This window comes from Alligator sinensis, unplaced genomic scaffold (genome assembly GCF_000455745.1).
Source record: "Alligator sinensis unplaced genomic scaffold, ASM45574v1 scaffold277_1, whole genome shotgun sequence".
NCBI lineage: Eukaryota > Metazoa > Chordata > Crocodylia > Alligatoridae > Alligator > Alligator sinensis.
In genome coordinates, this window is record NW_005841899.1 from 3,371,178 (window position 1) to 3,393,623 (window position 22,446).

Consider the following 22,446-nt stretch of genomic DNA (forward strand, 5'->3'; position numbering starts at 1 on the left):
CCACCCCTCCTCAGCCCCAAATCCCACCTGCTCCTTACAGTCCCCTACACCCATAATTTCCCAGCTCCTCCTCATCTTACAACCCCCTACTGTACAGCACCTCTCCCTATGAAAACCCCTTGGTACTGAAGACCCCTCTCCTGTTTAACTCCTCAGAGCCCCCAGGAGCCCCTTCACTTCAACCCCGTCCCAGATGGTGCCACTGCCCCTCACAGCACCTGATCAGACTGTGATGGCTGTAACAGCTGCTCATACCACACACTGACAACTACTCGCACACTCAGACTCTGCATGCAGGAACCTGATATTAGCATGAGGCTAGAGCAGCCCTTCTAGTCATTACCATCACTGCTCTCCTGCGCAGAGCCTGCAGGGAGTGACCTGTCTTTGGGAGAAGGAGAGGGGCCAAGCAATTAGAAGGGGGAAGTTTTGGCTCCTGTGGGGAAAGAGGTTCTTGGGAGGTGAGTTTCCTCAACGCACAATTTCTCTCTCATGTACACACATGCACATGCTCATGCACAGACATGTGTGCACACACACACTACTTCCCAACCCTGCATGTCCACAGCTGTTATCCACTGGCCTCTACACTCAACACACGGAAAGAGCGGTGGCAAAGGAAAACTAGCTCCAGCCACTTGCAGCACCCCTGCTCATGTTGACCAACCCCTCTGGATCCATACGTACCTGGCCTTATGCCGTGTTGGTTGTGCTGCTGGTTCAGCATCCCACAACCCCCACCATTTACTGCAATGAATAATGTGGGAAAAGTTCACTACATTATCTTAACTCTTCACCTCATCTTCACAATGCCTTGCTGCCTCTGACCCCAGCACCACTGCAGAGCTTGGTCTGTCTTCAATACAGTCCCTTTCTCCCTGTCTCTGATTATTTGTGGGTTCGAATCCCCTGGAATGTGATCTAGTCGCAGGTTTCTAGGTAGTGGCACACTTTTATTGGATGTGCTGGGGGTGAGCATAAAAACAATACTAGGAGTAGATTACAGGTTAATTATTGAAGAAAGGATAGCTTACTTATTGGAAGGTCAGGGGTTGTTAACACCTAGGGAATAAAGAGATTAGCAGGAATACAGTAGATGATACTGAGCTATGAAGTCAGTTGACTCCTTCAGCTCCATTGTGGCTGCCTCTGTAGGGCAGTTTATTTTAAACTTTGAGTAGAGCAGAAGTCAATGGGGGATCTAGGAAACAAACATTTCTTAGCTCTCCCCCCTCTGTTGGTGAATGAAGGACACATCTGTTTCTAATGAACCAGGAAGGGTTCTGCAACCAGAGGGTGCAAAGGAGCAGAAGGAGAGAAGTAGGATGTGGTGTGATGGATGATGTGTAGAGCCAGAATAGTAGGGACTGGTGGATAAGATGGGAAGGGACAGGAGAAGGGGAAGGTCAGATGAATAGAAACAGAATGCTGTCTTGGGTAGTGGGTGGATAGAAATAAAGGTTAGCAGAGCAACACTTGGGTACGGGGTAGAACAAGTTTTTTCAGTCATCTTCACAAGAGCGTGCCAGTTTCCAAAACCTGAAAGTTAAATTCCCAAGTGTCTTCATTCCTCTGGTGTTAACAAGTAACTGTAAGACACTTGGTAGTACATGTGCTTCATGGTATCAATGGTTGGTCTGAAGATTGGATACCAGCCTCCCATTGCTATGAGTTGTTCTAGTAACTCAAGTGATAGAAATCAGTGCTTTGGGTCGAAGAGTCCCAGGAATGGCCATTATTATACACCCTCATGGCCGTACAGCTCCTGCCACACTCCGCCTCTAAACTGCTCTCTCTTTTCCTCTTTCCTGTCATGCCTCGATATTCTTAATCAGTTTGGAAAAAGGAGGTTGCTCAAGAGCTTTAGAGTAAGCCTAGGTCTGTCTCCTTACCAGCAAATCCCCTCTCTTGGACTCTGCTGCTCTCAGTCTCACTCTCATGTTCAGTGGGACCTCCTGGCCTGTACATTCCCCCACCCCTCAGGACACCTGTCGCTTTATGGACTATTCACGGCCTCTGACCTTCCCCTTCCGTATGGCCATGCCCATGCCTTGCAAGTGTTAATCATGAAATATCTCAGTGGGGCATTGGGCCCCAAGGTTATCTCACATCTTTTCCAGCTTCTCTGCCTTTCCTAATCTCTGTCCTTCTTGGCCCTTGTCACTCCCCCTCCCAGACTGTGGGCCCCTGGCCTTTTGCTGGGCTCAAAGCAGTCACATATCCCTCAGGCATGACTGGAACAGTTACCTCCTCAAACCCAAAAACACATATGCACTCATCCCCCCCCAAATCATATTTTCTTTCTCTGCCTATGACTACTGCTCTGCACAGTAGGCACTCATAGCCTATAACTCTCTCTGGTAACCAGTGCTACTGCTACCCCTCACATTGAATCTTTTGCTATCTGGGTACCTCCCTGGGTAGTTTTTCCTGGAAAGTAACAGGAGCTGTAAGCTTCCCGCTAAGGGCTCTTCTGGTGTCTAGGGGAGATGAACCAGGATTGCAAGTCAAGTTCAAAAGGTATGCAGGTACAAGGTTGGATTGAGTTCAACATGGAAATTGAAGTCTTGTGGCATTGAGTGTGGATGCATCTGGGAGCTTGCAAGGAAGGGAAGGGAAAATAAGGAGTCAAAATTAGGGAGTCAGACAGGTATTGGTTAGAGATGGATGACAGCAACATGGGAGAACAAAGGAGGGTGGAGTTGGTTGCAGTGCTGGAAAGAGGAGAAAAGTTTCAAGAAGTGAGAGGAGTTGGAAGTTTCAAGAACAGGGAGGGGAAAATTGCGGCACCTGACTGTGGGGTTTGAGACAAGGTGATGCTTCCATAAGAGGACTACAACAGAGGTAGTGCCCAGCAAATGGTCTCAGTCAGAGTCAGGAACTGCGGGGGGCAAGGTGTGAGGCTGTACTATCTGACCGTGTGTGCCTGTTTTGTTTTGAAGTGTTTAAGTGCCTCCTTGGTTGATATAAAAAAAGATGGGGAGACGGGAAGAGACTGAGTGTAAGGTTAGGAACAGTGGCAGGAGGGGTAGAGGTTGGCGGTGTGGATGGTTACTGGAAGTGCAGAGGGTAGAGGTGGAAAAAAGCGCCAGTTTTATTTAGTTTCAAAAGACTTTTTCAGTTGCATTTGCCCATGAGTAGTCAAAAAGTGGATTTTACTTTATCTGATACATTTTTGGATCACAGTGTTTATTTTATGTAAATGTTTGTGGTTTTGCTCCATTTTTTTCTATCCTAAGGTGCTTATATCTTATGTCTTCATCTGTCACTGATGCCAGAGGGTTTGTGAAGCCCTCCTTTTCCTTGGCAGGTTGAGATGCGGAAAATATTTGCAATTATGCTTTTTCCCTGGTGTGGAGAGGGACATTAATAATGGAGATGTGTCAGAAAAACTGGTTTTGTTACCTTCTTGGCTGCATAGGAAAGCAAAGCAGAATGCATGCGTTTTAGATATCACAACATGTTGAAGCTCTGAAATATGAAATGGACTGATGATTTTCATAGGTCATGTTCTTTTCCATAAACCAAACTGTTATCCATTCCCAAGGGGAAATGGAACAACTGGGTTGACTTCTCATTAGCTCTTTCTATGGCGTATTCTTATTGAATTACTGCCAGGTAGATGTAGCAGATGCTCATCAAGCCACTGCAGGACTCCTATGTTAATTGAACTATAATGGGGATGACAGCAGGGAAGGTCAAAATGATAGGACCAGTGATGTAACATGAACTCTGGTCTCCTACAAGCTGACTGGATAATTGACCTTGCTTAGATAATGTTATTGTGCTAAAGTTTTTATCAGTTTACATCATTATGAATTTTTATGGTTTGCATTGTGGGCATACCCAAAAGTCCCAGTCAGGATCAGCTCCATTGTGCTCACTGCTGTACAAATATACTTCCTACCCTAAGTAGTTTACACTCTGACATGGACTAGAATACAGACTCTGACAAACGAGAGGAGAGACAAAAAGGGAGGATGGACATGAGAGGAGATATTTTATTGAGGTTTTAACTTTCTTACAATCAATGATTTCAGCTCATTTGAGAGAACTGTCTTAAAAAACCAAAGCAGTGGCCTTTATTGCTTGTTTGATACATTTCTTTTACCATAAAAACATAGGTGGTATCAAGGCAGGGGTAACAACTAGGGCTGTTAATTAATTGCCATTAATCGTTGCAATTAATGCAAAAACAAATCAACGCGTTAACTTTTTAAACGTGCGTTAACTGCTGCTGCTGGGCCGTGCATGCTGGGGGCAAAGCAGCCACTCCCTCGCTGCTGCTGGGCTGCGCACATGCACCTGCACATGCACATGCACGGGACCAGCAAGCATCCACGCAGGGTCATGCTATCTGGGCACCAGCGCTATGGCAGGGCAGGGTGAGGCACCTGCCTCTCCAGCAGGGGAATGGGATAGGGCAGGAGTGGCCCTTTGAGGGTGGAGGGGAGCTCTGTGGCCAGGCTGACAGCACAGGGGCTGGACAGCCCCAGGAGATGCTGCTGGGCGGGACTGGGGGGAGCAGGGGGCTGCAGGTCAAGGGGTGTGAAGTAGTGGCAGTGCTAGGGAGCTGCAAGTCAGGAGTATGGGCACCAGCAGGGCCAGGGGGACTTCAGGCCAGGAGTGAGGGGCACTGGCAGTGCCAGGGAGCTGTGGGTTGGGACAGGTGTCCTCTTTTTTGGAAACATGGTAACCCTAGTTTTGACCCTTTTCACTTACTGTACTTAATCACTAGGTGGAAATTAGCACACTTCTACTCTGTTCTTATGGCACTGAGTTATAACTGAAATCAGTTTATTTGAAAATATAGAAAAAACATCCAAAATATTTATAATAAATGAGGAATCATTCTATTAACTGCACCATTAAAATTGCAATTAATCACAACTATTTTTAATCTTGTGATTGATTGCTATTAATTTTTTTAAAATTGTTTGACAGCCCTAGTAATAACAAACTATTTAGAAAACATTTCTGCATAAATGCACACAAGGTATTATTAATATCTTCTGATGCGAGAAGCATATTGACATTTGTGGTGATCATGTAACATAGGACTAAGTTTTCTGTGAATTTTGGTGCAAATTTCTGAAGGTAAATCCTGTATGGAAGAAGTGAAACCTGGGGGCCAAGTTCTATTCATACTTAAACCCATATAACACCAAATCTATTCTAAACAACAGATTAAAACAGGGGTTGGCAACATTTTTGAGTACAGAGCCAAAAACACCTACAGCCTCGACTTGTAAGGTGTTGGCACGCGAGGGGAGCTGCAAGGGGACGAATCCTTGTTGTGGCAGCACAGGCCTGGCCCTTTCCCAGAGGTGCGAATGCCAAGCAAAATGCTTTTGCATGCCATGGGTTGCCTACCCCTGAGTTGCAATGAGTGTGCATAGGTGCGGTTTTAGGATGAATTCAAAACGTAGTGTTTGCATATTAATATATAATGGATAGATCTTTCTGGCCCGTATTTAAGAAGACAGTTTAGTGTTTCTTGCATTCATTTCAGTTTAAGGTTTTTTTTTTTCCCCCAACATGTTCTTAACCCACCCAGTATCCTCTTCCGGCCTGTTTGTTAGTAGCACTTTTCTCTTTCATAGTCATAGAAGAATATTTATTCCACATTCTTTCTTTAGCACCCCCATAGCAATTGGTCCTAATGACAAGGAGAGAGATTGCAAACTGAAAAAAAAATTGTGACTTAGAATGAGAATGAATGAACCAACCACAATGTATGACAAAGCGTCCTTTGTTAGTTTATTTTGACAACTCTAGCTTTAATTAGTTATTGTTACATATCAGAGCATTCTGGTAAATGTACTGTACTAATTCAGAGTATATTTTATAGATATAATGAACCTTAGTTATGAGATCTCATTACAACATTTTGCTGTTAGAGCTTTACTGGGAAATGTGGAAGGACTAGTGTTTTAGTGTGTTGGTGCAAAGGATTTATTGCAAACTGCCTTTTTGAGCCCCTTAGTGTTACTTAGATTTTCCAATCCTTGCCTTTTTTTGTATGTTGATAATTCAGTGTATTGAAGTAAACAGCTGATGACAAAGGATACATTGGAATAAATGTTTATTCCAGCACTTCAGAAATGAGTTTTTTTAAACTGCAGAATTTATCTTGTAGATATGTGTGAGCCTGTTTATATTAGTTCATTTGTTCATGGACTAAAACTAGATCATTCGGAAGGAAGCATAATAAGAGCAAAAATAAATAGGTGCAAATACCATTAAGAAGATATTTAAAATGTTAATAAACATTTACAGCAGAAGAGAATGTTTATAGCTTTAAGAACAATTGAGAGCTGCTTCTTTATATCTGTACTAGCATGGTGTGGTGTTATAGGTTTGGCTTTTCACTGGTAGCCTCCAATTTTGGTGAGACAGTTTTGTACTTATACTGTAAATGCTTTCATTTGCCTGTAACTGAAAATTAAAAATAACATTTTCCTCTGTCTTTGTATCTGTATCTGATTTCCTCAGGCAGGTAGCCCTCAGAGCAATTATTTACTCTGTTTATTGTATGCCCATATATAAACAGCATTTTAAATGACTGAAGAGCCTCATACCTATCACTCCTCTTGGCAGAGGGTATATTAAAAGGTGCCAAGCCTTTCCTTGCAGGTGGGATGAACGCCTTGACATCACGATTGACAGCCACCATCTCTGAAATGTTTCTGAAGTCAGGAGATAAAACCATCCTTTCTTTGTCTCTTGAATTGTTGGGCGGGGGGATCATGACAGGGTGGCACTTTATTAGGTTATAGATCAGGGGTGGGCAAAATGTGGCCTGCAGGCCAGATGTGGCCTGCCAGGCCATTCTATCTGGCCTGTGGGGTCACTAAAAAATTTAGAAAGTTACTATTCATCTGCCCCTGGCTGCCTGTCATGCGGCCCTCGATGGCTTGCCAAAACTCAGTAAGTGGTCCTCCGCCTGAAATAATTGCCTGCCCCTTTTATAGATGCACATAACACTTAGAATGGTTTAAAGCCAGCTTAAACTTGAAGCAAACAGACATACAAGCCTCTTAAACTGGCTTATGAACACCGGTGAGGCCCAACGCAGTCCAGTGAGCAACACATTGTCTCTCTGTGGGGAAAGGCAGGGGGAATGGTGGAGGCCTGTATTCTCTTTTGAGAGAAGCCACATCATATACAGATATTTGTTCTCTGAAGAGAAACTCTCTTAGGAGTGATTTGACCCTGGTTTTTCTCAGGTTATTTTTCTTTTGCAGTGGCCATTTTTACTTCGGGGGGAAACACCTGAACATCTGGGCCAGGAAGAATCATTACACATAAACTGGTTTAAGTGATCAGAAACTAGTTTAAACCTGTAACAGAACAGATGCTCAGCGTGCAGAAAACTGGTTTGGAAATGGCTGAAACCAGTTTGAGATAAACCTGGTTGAATGCAGTATCAGACTTAACTGATTCGTGTCAAACTGGTATGCAATGTCTGTCCCAGACCCCTTGCTGGTTTAAGTTAAATCAGACTTCCCCAGCATCCCCAGACTCCCCTGGCATCCTCTCTGGGCTGGGTAGGGCGCTCTGCTCCACAGCAGAGTTGGCTCCTCCCCTCTGCTCCCTGGCTGTAGCTCTGGCACAGACTTGCATGGACCACATTGTCTGCCTGGCTTCCTCCTGCTCTGCCCCTCCCCTCACCACTGCCTGCTAAGCAGGGATCCCCTGTCCCCTCTGCCTTACACAGACACCTCAGCATTAGCTAGTAGGCCACATTCTGGCTACAGTCCCATGCTGTGGCAGACAGCAGTGTCAGCTTAGGGCTTTTTGGAGCTAATCCACAGCTCAGCTGGTAATGTCTCTTCATCCCTTCTTTGTTTAATAAGGGCTTGAACTAATGAGAGAGGATGTTTGTTTTCTGATGGGGTAATAAATGCTGATAACAGAGCTGATAAATACTCTGTTATCAAGGAGGGGGGAACTCCTCCCTAATTCTGTTGGGGCCTGGCCATGCTCCCCTCAGCTCAGCCCTGTGGAAGAGAGGGAGGGCTTCTCTAGCAGCCCCCTCCCCCCCCCCCCCCCACAGCTTTTTTCCCGTGCCCCCCCACATGGTTTCTAGCCTGAGCCACTGCAGGCATATGCCTGCATGTCTGGGATGTCTGTGCAGTTATAAAGTGATTTAGCTTAGCCAGGTTTGACTAACCTGCAAAGATTGAATCAATTGAGGCTCAGGCTTTTTGAATGTCTGTCCCTAGCCCTATACACTTGTAGTTTCTCCTGGGAGCGCAGTGACTTTCCCAGGAGAAACTGAATGTCTGTATGAGGCCATTGCTAAGTCTTAGCATTGTTTAAACAAGTTTTTTGCAAATAATGCTAATACATATACATTCCTTTGTCCTGTTACTGCAGTTTAACAGTATTCCGGGATCTGCACAACATTTGCACTCTTATAAATTATGCATTAGGGATGTTCAAGCGGAAAGAGAGGCATTAGAGATGTTTGAACAGATGCACTATCCAGTTCGTACACCTTTCAGTGACAAAAGACATGAGCCAATTGGGATTTGTGTAGCCAGAAGCATTATTTGGTAAAGAAATCCTAATGTCTGTACTTAAATGCATAACCTGGCTTTTCTTGGCATCTTCAGAATATTTTTATTACATGGTCTATCTATTAATTTTGCCACTGACAAGGGAAATTGTGATAGTTATTTCTTTAAAATGTCACAGTGGAAGCAATTAGGTACCTGTACAGGAATTGCAGGCTATGCAGATAATGATACATATAGTTAAGGTTTCTTGACACTTCCCATAATAAGGCTGTGTTTTCAATTTAGACCTTAATTTATCTCTGCCTCAGTTTCCTGTGTGTAAAATGGGAATAATAATATTATTTCATTTGAAAGAAGATATGTGAAAACAGAAAAATTCATTAACGCATGCAAATCCAAAGATAAAATGATGGGAGCACCATAGAAAATCCATGAGAATATTAATAATGTTGTACTCAGCACAGGGTTTGGATGCTGTGTGGATTATCATTCATTGGATTACCTGTTGAATTTGGATAAAAGATATTGAATAATGTCCATCCTCTATACTGAATAAGGCAGGAATCATAAGGAAAAACAGTGTATGATCATCAGGGATCCGGGTTTTCTGTTTCCCACAGAAAAATGGAAAAAACCACGGATTTTACCTTTTTACCAGGGGAACATGAGGATTTCTCATTTTGCAGCTTTGCAAAGAGCTCTCTGCAGCTGGCAGAGTTCCAGCCTGCAAGGGGCTGGGAGGGAGCGGGAGGAGGGTGGTGCCATGTGTGTGTGTGTGTGTGTGTGTGTGTATGCACGTAGCCACCAGGCAGCCTGGACAGCAGCTCCTGTAGGTAAGTGTGGAGATTGAGGCCCCCATATGCAGGAAGGAAGGAGGGATGGGGTTTGGCAGGGCTGGGGCTGGGGCTGCTGCCCCGCCAGGAGGTACATGGGGCTGGGAGCTGCAGTGCGCAGCCACAGGGCCCCAATGAGGAGTGAGATGCGGGTCGCAGGTGGCTCATCTGGGGGCTGGTGGGATGGGGCTGGCTCCTTGCCACTGTATGCACTCCCAGGAGGCAGAGGGGATCCATTGTTGACAGGAAACCAGCAGGGTCTCTGCATTGAATAAGCCCAAAGGGTTGTTATGCCTTTTACCCTCTCAATTAAATTTTTGACAGGCCTAAAGGGATTCTGAGTATAGACCTACAGCCTGGTCCCACCCAGAGGGCAATAAACCAATAATTACAAGACAATCAGATATAGATTAAATGAAAATATAACAATAACAACAAATAGGAATCAAAAGATAAAACAGGACATACAATATTTACAAGCAACAGCCAAACAACACCATTAAGGCTTAGTGTGGAGACTGAGAGCTACTTTAGCCTTAGCCACAGTCACTGAGGCTTTCTCTGCCTTTCCCCCAAATGGGTACTGAGGACCTCAGATACAAGGGTAGGTGATACTATATCTTCATGAAAGACGGTAGGTAGATCAGGCAGGTTTGTTCATGGGTGGCACAAGTTGCTCCACAGTTCAGTGATATCCTGGGAGTTTGGCCCCTCACCCATACAGGCACTCTTTGCCTCAAATCAAACGCTGCTTAGCTTGCCGTGGCAAGGAAGTTTGGCACCCAGGGCAAAGTCCACAGTGGCAGCCCACCCTCACTTCATGCAGAGATCCAGGGGGCACATGCCCCCCATGCCCACCCTCACTTCATGCAGAGATCTGGGGGCACATGCCCCCCCATGCTTGCCCAGGAGCGCACGCAGTGGCGGGAGCCACCCTCCCTCTGTCCCTGCATCCCCCTAAATGGGCCGCTCACAGCTCCATCCTGTCCCAGCTAGGCAGTGCCTGTTGGCACCCCTTTGCTTGGGTGGCAGGGGTACTTGCCCCTCCCCCTTTGCTTTGGCACTGCTGTTTACTCCCTCTCAGGGATACATATTACATATTCTACCAATCCTCTCACAAGCTCTTATAATCCAACCCTCAGTGAAATGCTTACACTATCAGACTCACTCTAGTTGTGAACAAGATTGCAATCCCACATCACACACACCACGCCATGCACACACACTTATGCACCACACTACACACACCCCATTAGCACCACACCAGTACACTGGGGTACTGACTTACACCGTTTTTATATTGGACTCCTCACACCACCTGTCAGTCATTTTATCATCCAATCATCAGTCACCTCATTCTGTCAATCAATAGTCCACCTCACTTGGACCACTCAGACCTGTCCAAAACATACACTTCATTGTCATACTTTTTTCTGCCATCATAGTTATATAATCATGACAGACTGCACATGCTTACAGCTGGAAATTAGGTCATAGCATCATCAAGGTCAGAAGTTCACAGATTCCAGAGACTTTTAACCTCTAGCTATCCAACACATATGAGACCAGGCCAGGCCTCACAGCTAACACCATGCCCCCCAGACCAGTGTGCAGGCAGGCTGCCTGCGGTGGGCTCAGGCTTCCTGCCCTCCCCTGGGACCTCTGGAGCCTGGCGGGTACGGCCCAGCACTGCAGGGATCAGTAGAGCCATGTGGGGATCTCCTTGCCGCTGTGAGCTCTGCACTGCCCCGATGACATGTTCCGTGCACACGCCTGCAGCGAGGGGCACAACCCCGTGCCACCACCCCTGCTGCTGCCGCATGCACAGGGGACTTGTTTCCAGGACAGCGCAGAACTCACAGCAGCAAAGAGACCCCCACACGGCTCTGCTGTTCCCTGCAGTGCCAGGCTGCAGGGGAGGGCAGCGGGATGGAAGCCTGAGCCCGCAGTGGGTAGCTCGTGCCCACCCCCAACCTGTGCACAGAACTGGGGGACATGGGGCCATCCCTGCCCCTCAGGACCGTGTGCAGTGGCAGGGAGCTGGCGCTTCCTGCCTGAGCCCGCAGCGGGCAGGCAGTGGGGGGCTGATCTGGGCTCTGTGCTCTGCTCTGCTGCAGCAGCCACTTCCTCCAGCTGGGGACAGGGCTCTGTGGACCCAGGTCCCTGGCTTTGTAGCCCTGGTAGCTGGAGACCCCATCCAACAGGACTGTGGGAGATGGGGGGCTGTGGGTGGGGGATGAGGGGCACCAGCAGGGCTAGGAGGGGCTGTGGGGGTGAGTGAGGGGCCTTTTATTTTAATAAGAGATTTTGGGGTTTTTATCAGAGAATTTACAGTTTTTTATCAGAGAAAACCAGGATCTCTGATGATCATGTAATTAAAGGCTATCTTAACATGGCATTTACTAACTTTTGAATGCTTGACTTCACAATCTTAATGCTCTTTGAACCCACTGTAATATAAATTTATATGCATGCAGATGAAGTAAATTTGATCTAGGTGCATTTCTTTAACTGACCTGTTCTGAGCTTCTTAGGGAAGCTTAAAAGTCATATACTGTCTGTTATTGAAAGACAAGTGTGTTTTCATAGTATGCATTGGAAATACTTATAATGAACTGGATGTAACAGTAATATCATTTCACAGAAGAGTTCCATTCTATCACTGTTTTAATTAAAATCATTCTGCTGATGGAAAGTTCATTCTCTGGTGTTTTCTTTAATGCATTCATAATGCATCTGTTTGGGCTCCCTTGCTAGAGCTATCTTTCATTATAATCCACTTAGCTAAATTTATAATTAAACTTCTAAATGCAAACCTGACTTCGTTAAGTTGCCAGGATGCACTCTGAAGTGAAAACTCATGGCAGGAAACAGGAAAAATTTGAATTTAGGATTTATAGATCAATGTAAGTTAAGAAGCATTTCAGTGTCATCATAGCAGTGGCCTTTTCATTCTAGTGCTGTTTAGTTCTTCAGCCTCCATGGTAGATGTAGAACAAGAACTAGCTACTGCTGCCACAGGAAGAAAAATTGTTGAAATAATTGAAATATAATTAAGTGACAAGCCTTCAGGAATCACTGATATGCATGAGTTTGCAGATGTAAGTTTGAGATCATGATGAAGTAAATATTATATAGTATTCCTGTTAGTAGCTAAATCATGTCTATAAAAGCCATTAAATATTTCTAAAATGCGCCATGCCCTGACCTGTGCTACTGCCCCATCTCCTACCCAATCACGAGTCATATTGCCACCCCATTTCAGACCTAGTTCCCCACCCGTGATGCCATCTAGCCCCTGCCCACCCCTGACCCAGGCTGCCACCCGATCCTGAACCCTAGCCCTGGCTCCTGACCTGCATTACTGGATTGTTGCTAACTCTACTGCTCCAAGCAGCAGCTTTGGGTTTGGCCATGGGCCAAGGTCATAGATGGGGCAGAGCTGGAGCGCTGGTACTCAAAATCTAGATGAGACTTGTTTTCTACCCTTATTGACAGAGGGGGAAAAAACCCCTTATCTTGGATTTGAGTAAATCCAGTAGATCCACTTGTTTTAATTACAAGACTGCCTTTCCCCAAATGTTTCATAAGTGGAAGGATTTATAATATATACTATTTATATGGGAATAAAATTTAACTAGGTATTTTCTCATTGTGCTAAGAGTTGGTTACACGTGAACATAACACTTGAGTTAATGAGTATGTTCTTTGTGGCTCTAGAGGCTTACATAGGGCTTGCTAAAAAATCACAATCTATCCACAAAGGTTTCTTTTATTTTCTGTAACTTTTATTGTTTTAGAATTAGGGATAACTTCATTTGAAGACCTCCAAGCCAATGGAGTAGCAGAGGCTATCTGCAGCATATGTAAGAGATGGTTTAACTGGCACAGTTTCAAGCTGAGATCTCCTGATGTGGAATCAAATAGGATTAGTCTTTGGATAATACCTTTTACAAAAGTCAGGGCAGACTTTAGTAATAAAGGGGTGTTGACTTATTAGAAAGGTCAAGGCAAACAGTTGAGAATCAATAAATCTTAAGATAAATACATGTGATGAGTTTCTGTCCTACATTTCAGATGAACTTACTATTAGTGTTTTTTTTTGTTTTGTTGAGAGAATTTAGAAATGATTAAAGATGATTATCTGTTTGTGTGCTAGACAATTGCCAAATGATTTACAGGTCAGGTGTGAGATCTGGAAATGCTTTTTTTTTATTGCTGTTTAAATTGTTCAGACTTATTTAATTGCATGATGTCTTTAATAGCGTTACCCAGCTCTCTTCATCAGTGTTCTCTTTAGTAAAAATGGACTAAATTGACGCTCATTGAACTTGAAGGGGATTTCACTCACCTTATGACAGATGGATCTGAGACCTTGAATTTTTATGTGGGTAACACACATTACACAAATCCATATTGGCACAGGGTTAGATTGTGACTTCAAAGCCACGTTCAAGAGCTTGCATGGCAGGACACACAATTTTTGGATCTGGGATAAAATTCTTCAGATCCTATCATGTCTGCTGGGATTTGGGGACCTGGCAATAAGGAGTGGCTCCCTGATGATGGGTTCCTCATGCACCTGAATCTTTTAAGGGTGTGTGTGCAGCTGGGTTGTATTCATGCTACTTGAACATGCTGGCTCCTGGGGAACTTGGCATCAGGGAGCTCCCCTATCCCAAGCTTCCTGTGTGCTTGTCAGGGCTCCCTCCCTTCCAAGGGGGGAAGGTGAGTAGCCCACAAGTTGCACGCCAGGGTCAAAGCAACAAGTATAACTTTTATTGCGAGTAACAGCAAAATGGTTTAATGGCAGCAACTCAATACCAGGGCTTACAAAACTGCTAGTACATCAGGTGTGAGGAAAGGCATTCCCCACCCTGTCCTAAGTCATTTCTTGACTTGTCTCGGGAACCCCACCCTGCGTCCAGGGTGGCGAGACTGTCTCTTTCATCAGGTCCTCAGCCTTGTCCTTTCCTGAAGTGATTCCACCCGGGGCCTAGTTCTTATGACTTTTATACCTTCACTCCTGCTCCCCATCTCTTTGGGTTCTCCAAACTGACCCCCGCCCTGGGATGCCAGCTTGGCCTCCTCCTAGAACCCTTTTCGGGACAGGCCTTACAGTGCTCAGCCTTTTAAAAGGCCTGTGTTCAACATAGCTGTGCATGAGACTTTTAACCATGCCAGCCAATGGGGAGCTTGGCATCAGAGACCAGTTTATCAATCCTGGGCTGCCCAAGTGCCCCTTTGAACTTGGTAGCATCCAGGGAGCCTGACATTAGAGACAGACTCCCTGAATGCTGGGAAATTGAAATGGGTTTGCAGCCAGCTTACCCAATGCCTCCTGAATCAGGATCCCCAGGTTTCCTTTAAGCTATCATGTCACATGTTCAAATTAAAGCGCAATACAAACTAGCTACAAAGATGTTCCAAATTAAACGCAGGACATCTTTATGGCTTGTTGGCCATTTTTATCTCTCAGTTGTTTTAATGTGCAGCATATTACAATGTTTTATGTATAACGTGATAAATGTAATGTCTGCTAGGGGGCTAATACTCCTCTGGGCCAGTACCATACCCTCTTTGCTGTTGAGATATATCTGCCCCTCAAAGGAGAAAGTCTGAATACTCGGCTTCTGGTCAAGATACATAAGTACCTTTATCCTGCTTGTCTGAGTGGCTGCTGAGAGGGCAGGTTACACAACAGCCTCTTAATCACTTATCCATCTATGTAGGGATTGCCCAAATCGGGCTGGTATTTATTTCACAGACATTGAAAAGAAAATATGATTTTCTACTTTTAATATAAGGCATGCTTTTAAGATGCAGTTATATTTAATTTTATTAACTCTCTGGTGACTGATCTTTAACATAAAGACAAATTGCAAGTGTACATTCCAGAAGTAACCCTTCAAACATAAAAGTATAACAATGAGGCATCTTGTGATCTTAATTTCATAGGAAATTTACTTATGTATATTTGCAGAATTTCACCACCTTGTGTTGGAGATGGATTTCATTCTCAGATTTGAGAACTGTCAGTTTTGTCACAGTTGCATAGGAATTTTGTACAAGAAAGGTACTCAGACATGCAGATGACATAAAGTATGTTGAATAAGTCTGGATAATAATAGTTTAAAAAAAATAAGAGTATTTTCAAGGTAAAGTTACTATCCTGCAAACACATAAATATGTGCATGGTTTTAATTTATGTGCAAGTCAGTTTTAAATATGAGCTACAGAACTGTTTTTTGCTTTGTATTTACCAATTTACAGTTAAGCATACTTACACATACAGTAGGTAAAATTTGATGTGAAATGTTGATGACCTTCATTATGTAATTTATTTCTGTAGCTGTGGTTGCCTGTGCAATAATTTATTTTTATCATATCAGAATAGAAGTGCTAATCTTCCAAATTGTGCTATACAAACTGAGGTATAAGGACAAATTCTCATCATTTACTCTGATGTAGATTCTTGAAATCCAATAGAGTTGTGCTAGTGGTGGTAAGATTGGAATTAGGCTCAGAGTGTGTTAATTTATTCTTGATTTTTAGCATTTTTATTTTAATCTCTCTACTTGCTCCTTGGAGAACGTTAGGCTTGAAGCCTGGTCCAGGGAACTAACAAGCTTCCATGTTTGGCAGGAATCTGTTGCTTTTGGGGAGTTATTGCCATCCACTGACTTTTTAAATTCTGAGTTGGAGGAAGTGATATTCAGATGGTAACTGATTAGCACAACTTTTCTTTCAGCAAGAAACTTGGATAGTGAAATACTGTGGTATGAGCTTTCCTTTGATCTACCTGTGCTAGTCTTTACCTTTCTACTAGAAGATATTTCACTGAAGGCCCTAGCCTGACTTTATTCAGTTTCACTATGTAGAGAGTTTGACTGAGTTCCCTGTAATTGGAACGCTACTTGGACCTAGGAGTTCATTAGGATCGCGCCTGCATAAGACATGATCCTGTAAGATGCTGAGCCTTCTGGTTTTGATCCAGAACGTACTTTAATACTGTACATTAATATACATGTGTATGTAAAGTCTTGCAATTTTGAAGTTAAGCATGATAGGTGCTGCTAAACTGCCTTGCCTTCCTCCGCGCGGGGAGTCTAGGATTCCATTTGCTGTCATATGTGGTGGCCACAATGCTGGGAATGAGATTAGGGGAAACATCCCATCTCACCATCACTGTGGGAGGTTGGGATTTGTCCATATAGGTGACAGATATAGAGTTAATTGTAGTATGACCTAGTGCAGCAGGTACCAGTCTGTGTCTTGCAGGCAGCCTTTTGCCCGAGACCCTTTACTATTGCTCACAGCGACAGGAAATGTGACTTAAAACTGAGGTTACCAGGAAGAGTAAAGTATGTTGTCCACAAGGTCTTACTTGTTCAGTACTGTTGTTCATGAGCCAGTGAAGATTGGGGGTCACTGGCTTTATGTCACTGTCTCTCCTAAGGTTTTCCCCAATGCATTGCATTGAACCCACACCCTTCTTCCAAGGAATAAAATTCAGAGTCCTTATACCTCACTTCTACACTAGGCCTGACTGTTGGGATTGATTAGCTCAGCACCAAGCTTGCTTAAAGCTGCTCTGGTTCTTTATGTGACCTCATATGTTTCAAGACTTAGCTGTAGGTAAAGAGAGGGGGGTTTACTACTATTTTTTTTCTGCTTTCAAAACAAGCTTTGCATCCTGAATTCAACTTGAAACTGTATGTTATAAATTTAACCCAGAAAACTTGGGGAAATGGAAGCAACTACTTTCATTGCCTGCATTATTCAGCTGGGTCAATTTGACAACTTTTCAGGTTTTGCAATTTGCTATGCAGCTAAAATATAAAAAGGAACTATACTAGATAGCAGATATAATATTATATCTTCTACTGCAGTTAGTCAATATCTGATTAAATATAATTGCATGAGTTTATCGTGATAGAAAATGTTTCAGAATAATTTAAATAAATCTTCAAATTAAAAGTTTTGCTGTATATCCACTATACATGTTTTCAGGTTTATCTCTGACTCCTTATCAAGAACTATGCTGTGTATTATGTGCTATAATGCTGCTTTTATAAGGTTGGAAATGTAATGGAATTTCAGAATTGAACCTTAATATCTGATTACTGTCATCATTTTGGTAATTTTCATTAAAATTATCTGTTGCACAAGAATCCAGTTCTTCTGCTTGCCCTGTTCAGATGGGAGATTTAGGTCTAAGGAATTTGGGAGAAATGACCAGTGATAGATATAGGTGTGTAGGTAATCTTAATGTAATCTAAATATAAAAGCCAATCTTTTAGGAGAAGAAATACACATAGGGTAAACTTTAATTTTACCTTCAGATTAGACATTTGTTTTTATTTATGAGTAGAGCTGTATGGGAAATGGTTTTCTCATCCAGTGAATGGGAATGGAAAATGTTTTTCCTGTTCAGTGAAAGTTTTTCAGATTTTGAAAATTTTTGAGTTTTGTACTTTGATGAACCTAAGATCTTTGATTTTTTTTTTTTTTTTTTTGAAAAAATGAGAGAAACACTCTTAGGATAGCCTGGTTATTAGGGCACTGTTGGTTGAGATTTAAGTCCCTGATCTGAATGCAGATTTATGGTCAGTGACACTAGGCTATTCTGAATTGGGTATATCTGAATCGCTCTAGTTTGGAGCCATTTCACTTTGTACATACAACTTTATTACATATTGGAGCAGGACTTTGAATTTGGGTCTGTCACATCCCACTGGTGAATGATTTGGGGTACTCTGTGGCCTAATAAATATTTTAAGCATTTATTCAAAGTGGAAGATCTCCAACAAGAGAGTTTTGAGATGATTTCTATAGCCTTGCCCACCAGAATATATGTGAGCAAGTTTCAGTCTGCGTTCTAACAGCAAAGCATGAGTGAGTCCAACCTCAGAATAGCTGCTTGTCTGGCCAAAGTGAGGAAGAACATCGAATTTAACATAGGTCTCTTATGAGTGCTCAAACTTTTAGGTTGTCTGGGATTGGGGTTGGGATGTGTCTCTGATATTGATTAAAAATTCTATCCAAAGTTTGAGTGACTTTTTGGTCATAAATGGCTCTAGGTTCCTGCAGAAGGCTTTGGTTTTAACAAATTGTCATAGTCTTGTTAAAAAACAAAGAAAAACAAAATCAAAACAATTTTGGTGCAAGTTTCACAGTCAATTCTAGTTTTAATGCCAGTTTTCACTATAAACTATTTATAAAGTATGTAGAGATGAGCTCATATTGCAAACATTTTATCTCAGTATTCAAATTCGTAGGAATTGGGATCTGTGTTTAGAACTGAATTTAGCCATTTGCATCCGACTCCAACCGTGGTTTAGCTGTCTGTAACGCATGGAATACCCTGGTCATGTGTATGTTAGCAGTAAACAGACTGAACAGATAAAATGAGTTGTACAGAATTCTCACGTAGACCTCTTTGACTCAGAGAGAGACTCGTTTGCACCGGCAGATCTCTTTTAAAGTTTACCAAAGGGTTTTATGATATCCACTATTGTCAGTAATACCTAGGATTTGAACCTCTGGGAGCTAAAAGCCTGACTTTTCTATAGTTTGAGCATGAACCTTTGAAATGCCTGTAACAGATGAATCCTTTGTGGATTAGTTACCAGAAGAACTATATCTATGTATGTACATATATGTAGATATATGTATGAGTATGTATGTCTGTATGTATTTTAGCAAACAACTAATTTCTTTTCTTTTCTCTCAATTCTAGGACTAGAGAAGAGAAGACACTGAATTAGCTGAAGTATGTTTCTAAGAGAAAACTGGGTTTCTGCTCATTGGGCATGGCAGAGCATGAGGAAGTTTTTGCTTTTATTTGCTCTCTTAATATTACAAACAGCTGTTTTGGAAGCCAGGAAAGATCATCAATTTGTTTGGAAAACAGGTAGGAATGAACATACCCTTACTTCCTGTTTCCTAATTTGAGAAATGGGGTACCTTTACATATGCTGATTACACAAAATAAAAAACTAAAAAAAAAGAAAAAGAAAAAAGAGCCTAATAGTGTTTTCATCTAGTTTTATTCTTTTTTTTTATGAAATGTTTTTTTCCCCTCTAGGTAATTGTCATCTTGTTCACTGGGGAACTGTGCTCAGTGGTGATTGTTTAATATAGGTCTGGGTTTCCATAATGTTTTTAATTTTAGAAATTTCATTGCATACAAGCTGTTGTCATCTTTCAATGATGCTTCCTTGAATTTTTTCACCAATATTTATAAATAATTGTATGAAAAGGTTGTACTAAAGTTTTTCAAATGACCTGAGTCTGACGTTTTTACTCTTGGCTCACCTCTTCTTATTTAATACTTTTACAAGGTCAGTTCTGCCCGGGATGTCTAAGTGCAGACAAAGTTAAACAAAAATCTTTCAACATGATGCTGCTCCAGTTGGTCAGGCCATGTGCAGCCCAGGTTCTGGACTGGCTGGAGCAGGTGCGCATGCAGCGCGGTTCCAGAGCTGCTTGGGCTGATGCTACCTGTGGTGCAGTCTGGCAGGGCAGGCACTGTGTGCAGTGCGGGTACTGCTCTGGCCAGACTGTGCCACACACAGGGCCCATTCTAGCTACTCTGGGATCTGTGGGGCTGGATGATTTTGACACCTTTGCAATATTTTCTACTTTTTATAATCAGAGATTCTTTTTGTTTTGAAAATGGAACGATTGTAAAGTTGTTTTAAAGCATATACATTAAAATTGAATGCAGTGAACTTGAACAGAAAATGAGGCAAACGCATTGAAATCCTCTCCCTGTGGATAATTATACACATGGCTCTCATTTGTGTGCATTTCTAATTTAGCCTTATGTGCATTTTTCAGATACAATTAATCTCAATTAAGTTTGCTTTCTATTCTGTTTTAAGGAAATGTTTGGGAAGGTATAGATGTTGCATTAATTTAGATGGAGTAAGTGAGCCCATGGAATCAAAAAGGTGTTAACATGATGACATGTCATTGTCAAACAAGAAGCAGTTAAATAAGGTTTAGGGCTGCTATTATGGCCTGTTTGATTTCATGGTGTACACACTTGGAAATCATGCCAGAGTATTCATTAGGATGCAGAAAAGAGAAAAGAAAAATAATAATAAAAAAGAAACAAATGATGCAAGACCAGACTTAATAATAAAAGTACCAATCTGTTTGCTAGAGAGAGAGAACATTATTGTATCAGGCAGTCCTTAGTGGGAAGAGTTAGTTCTGCTGCTGAATCATGAGTTGATTTCTGAAAGAAGTAATAACTTTCTTGATGGCCAGAAGGAGAGACTAGTAAAAGGTGGAGTAAATATGGATTTTGCTGATGTTTTTATACACAATGTCTGATCAATCACGAATGGATATTCTGAAACAGCAGGTTGGCCACAGCAGCTGTTGTTTTGGACTGTGGTCCATTTTACTGGTCTGGGTTGTCATCTGGTTAACTTAGTCAAGTCTTCTAGGCCAGGGACAGAAATTACATGTAAACCAGTGTAAGTGATCAGAAACCAGTTCAAATCTGTAACACGGCAGGGCTAAGTACAGACAGTGAAAAAGCCCGAGGCTGAATCGATTCAGTCTTCACAGGTTAATCAAAGCTGTGTAAATTGAACTGATAAGCAAGTGAACAGATATTCACTTTGGATTCTGGAAATGCAACCACATGCCTACAGTGGCCCAGGCCAGAAGTTCGGGCATGTTAGAGTATGCCTCCCTGCTCGGCTGGAGCAGACTGTTTGTTTGCTAGTCCACCCACCCTGCGAGGGGGAATTTGCAGGGGAGGTGCAAAGCATCATGGGATGATGGGGCACTGAGTTGACTTAAATCTGGAGGGGATCTGGGCCAGAAGTTCAGTAAACCGATTTAACTTAAATCAGTTAAGTCTGATACTACATCCATCTAGGTTTATCTTCACTAGTTTTGGGCATTTTGAAAGTGGCTTATGTGCACTAAACTTCTGGGCTTGGGACAGACATTACACACAAGCTGGTATCAGTGATCAGAAACCAGCTTATACTAACCTGTGAAGATTGAGTTGATTCAGTCTCAGACTTTTTCATGCCTTTCACTTAGCCTTATTGGTAGTTATGTACATGTAATATGATGTAGTTCAGGAATCTGTGGGCTCATAACTTTAATTTCTTTACTTTTATTTTTCTTACATTTCAACTACAATGCAGTATTAACTTACCTTGAATATTTGTCACTTAGTGGGGTTTGCTTGTGTGCATATCCTGTTCATACTGATACTCTTACAGTACAGGAAATTACTTGAATTAATTTTGATCATTTTCTTAAAGTCACAATTTTTAACATAAAAGTTATACAGCAGGAAAATTCTCTTTTCACAGTAGAAAAGTAATGGATATACTCATGAGGTTCTCAATTGGATATTAAAAACATTTGTTTCATGCTAAAGTGTATCAGTTGGGAGTCTCCTTGCCTAAACTCTAGTTTGAATGTCTTTATAAACAGGCCACATTTAAAGGTTGGGCTCTGTAGACCAAAATGAACTTTGATATAAGTGAGAATGGCTCCATTCAGTCAATGTAGTTGCTAATAACATTGGTCCTATATTTAAAAAAAAAACAAACAACCTGATAAATGTGACTTTCATGTAGATTATGAAGTTCCCTTCTTTGAGCTATTCAAAAGATTTTAAATAGGTTGTATGCCAGATGCTGTCCTTGCACCTCCCTCCCTTTATTTAGAATCAGTATTTTTTAGTTCTTAGTTTTAGCGAGGATACATTAATAGCAGTATGCTTTATCTTTTGCTTTCAAGATGCTGCTTTCCCCAAGCCCATTGTGTGACCACAAGCCTACAGACAAAAGTAATAATTATACCAGTTAACCTTATCTGCGTGCTTAAATGACTGCAGATTTTTAATGTATTAATTGCTGATGAAGAACTGTTAGTAATAAAATTTTGAGAAAATTTAATTGCCTTTAAACTCTTGTAAATGAATATTGTTCACAACAATATTCAATATCCAATTAGTAATCTGAGTATTTTGTCATTTTAATTATCTTCTTCTCTTGCACAATCTGAAAAAATATGTAGAATTTATTTAAAACAGATATGGCTAC

The 22,446-nt window shown here is 42.2% G+C and overlaps 1 protein-coding gene across 1 annotated transcript in view; it reads left to right on the top strand.

Moving 5' to 3' along the window:
• The window catches only part of THSD7B (thrombospondin type 1 domain containing 7B), a 685,311-nt gene that overhangs the window by 98,187 nt on the left and 564,678 nt on the right, over positions 1–22,446 (top strand). Inside the window, exon 2 of the mRNA XM_025197580.1 lies at positions 19,101–19,274. Within this exon, the coding sequence (XP_025053365.1) occupies positions 19,136–19,274 (139 nt within the window). The 5' untranslated portion in view covers positions 19,101–19,135. The remainder of the gene's footprint in view (positions 1–19,100; positions 19,275–22,446) is intronic.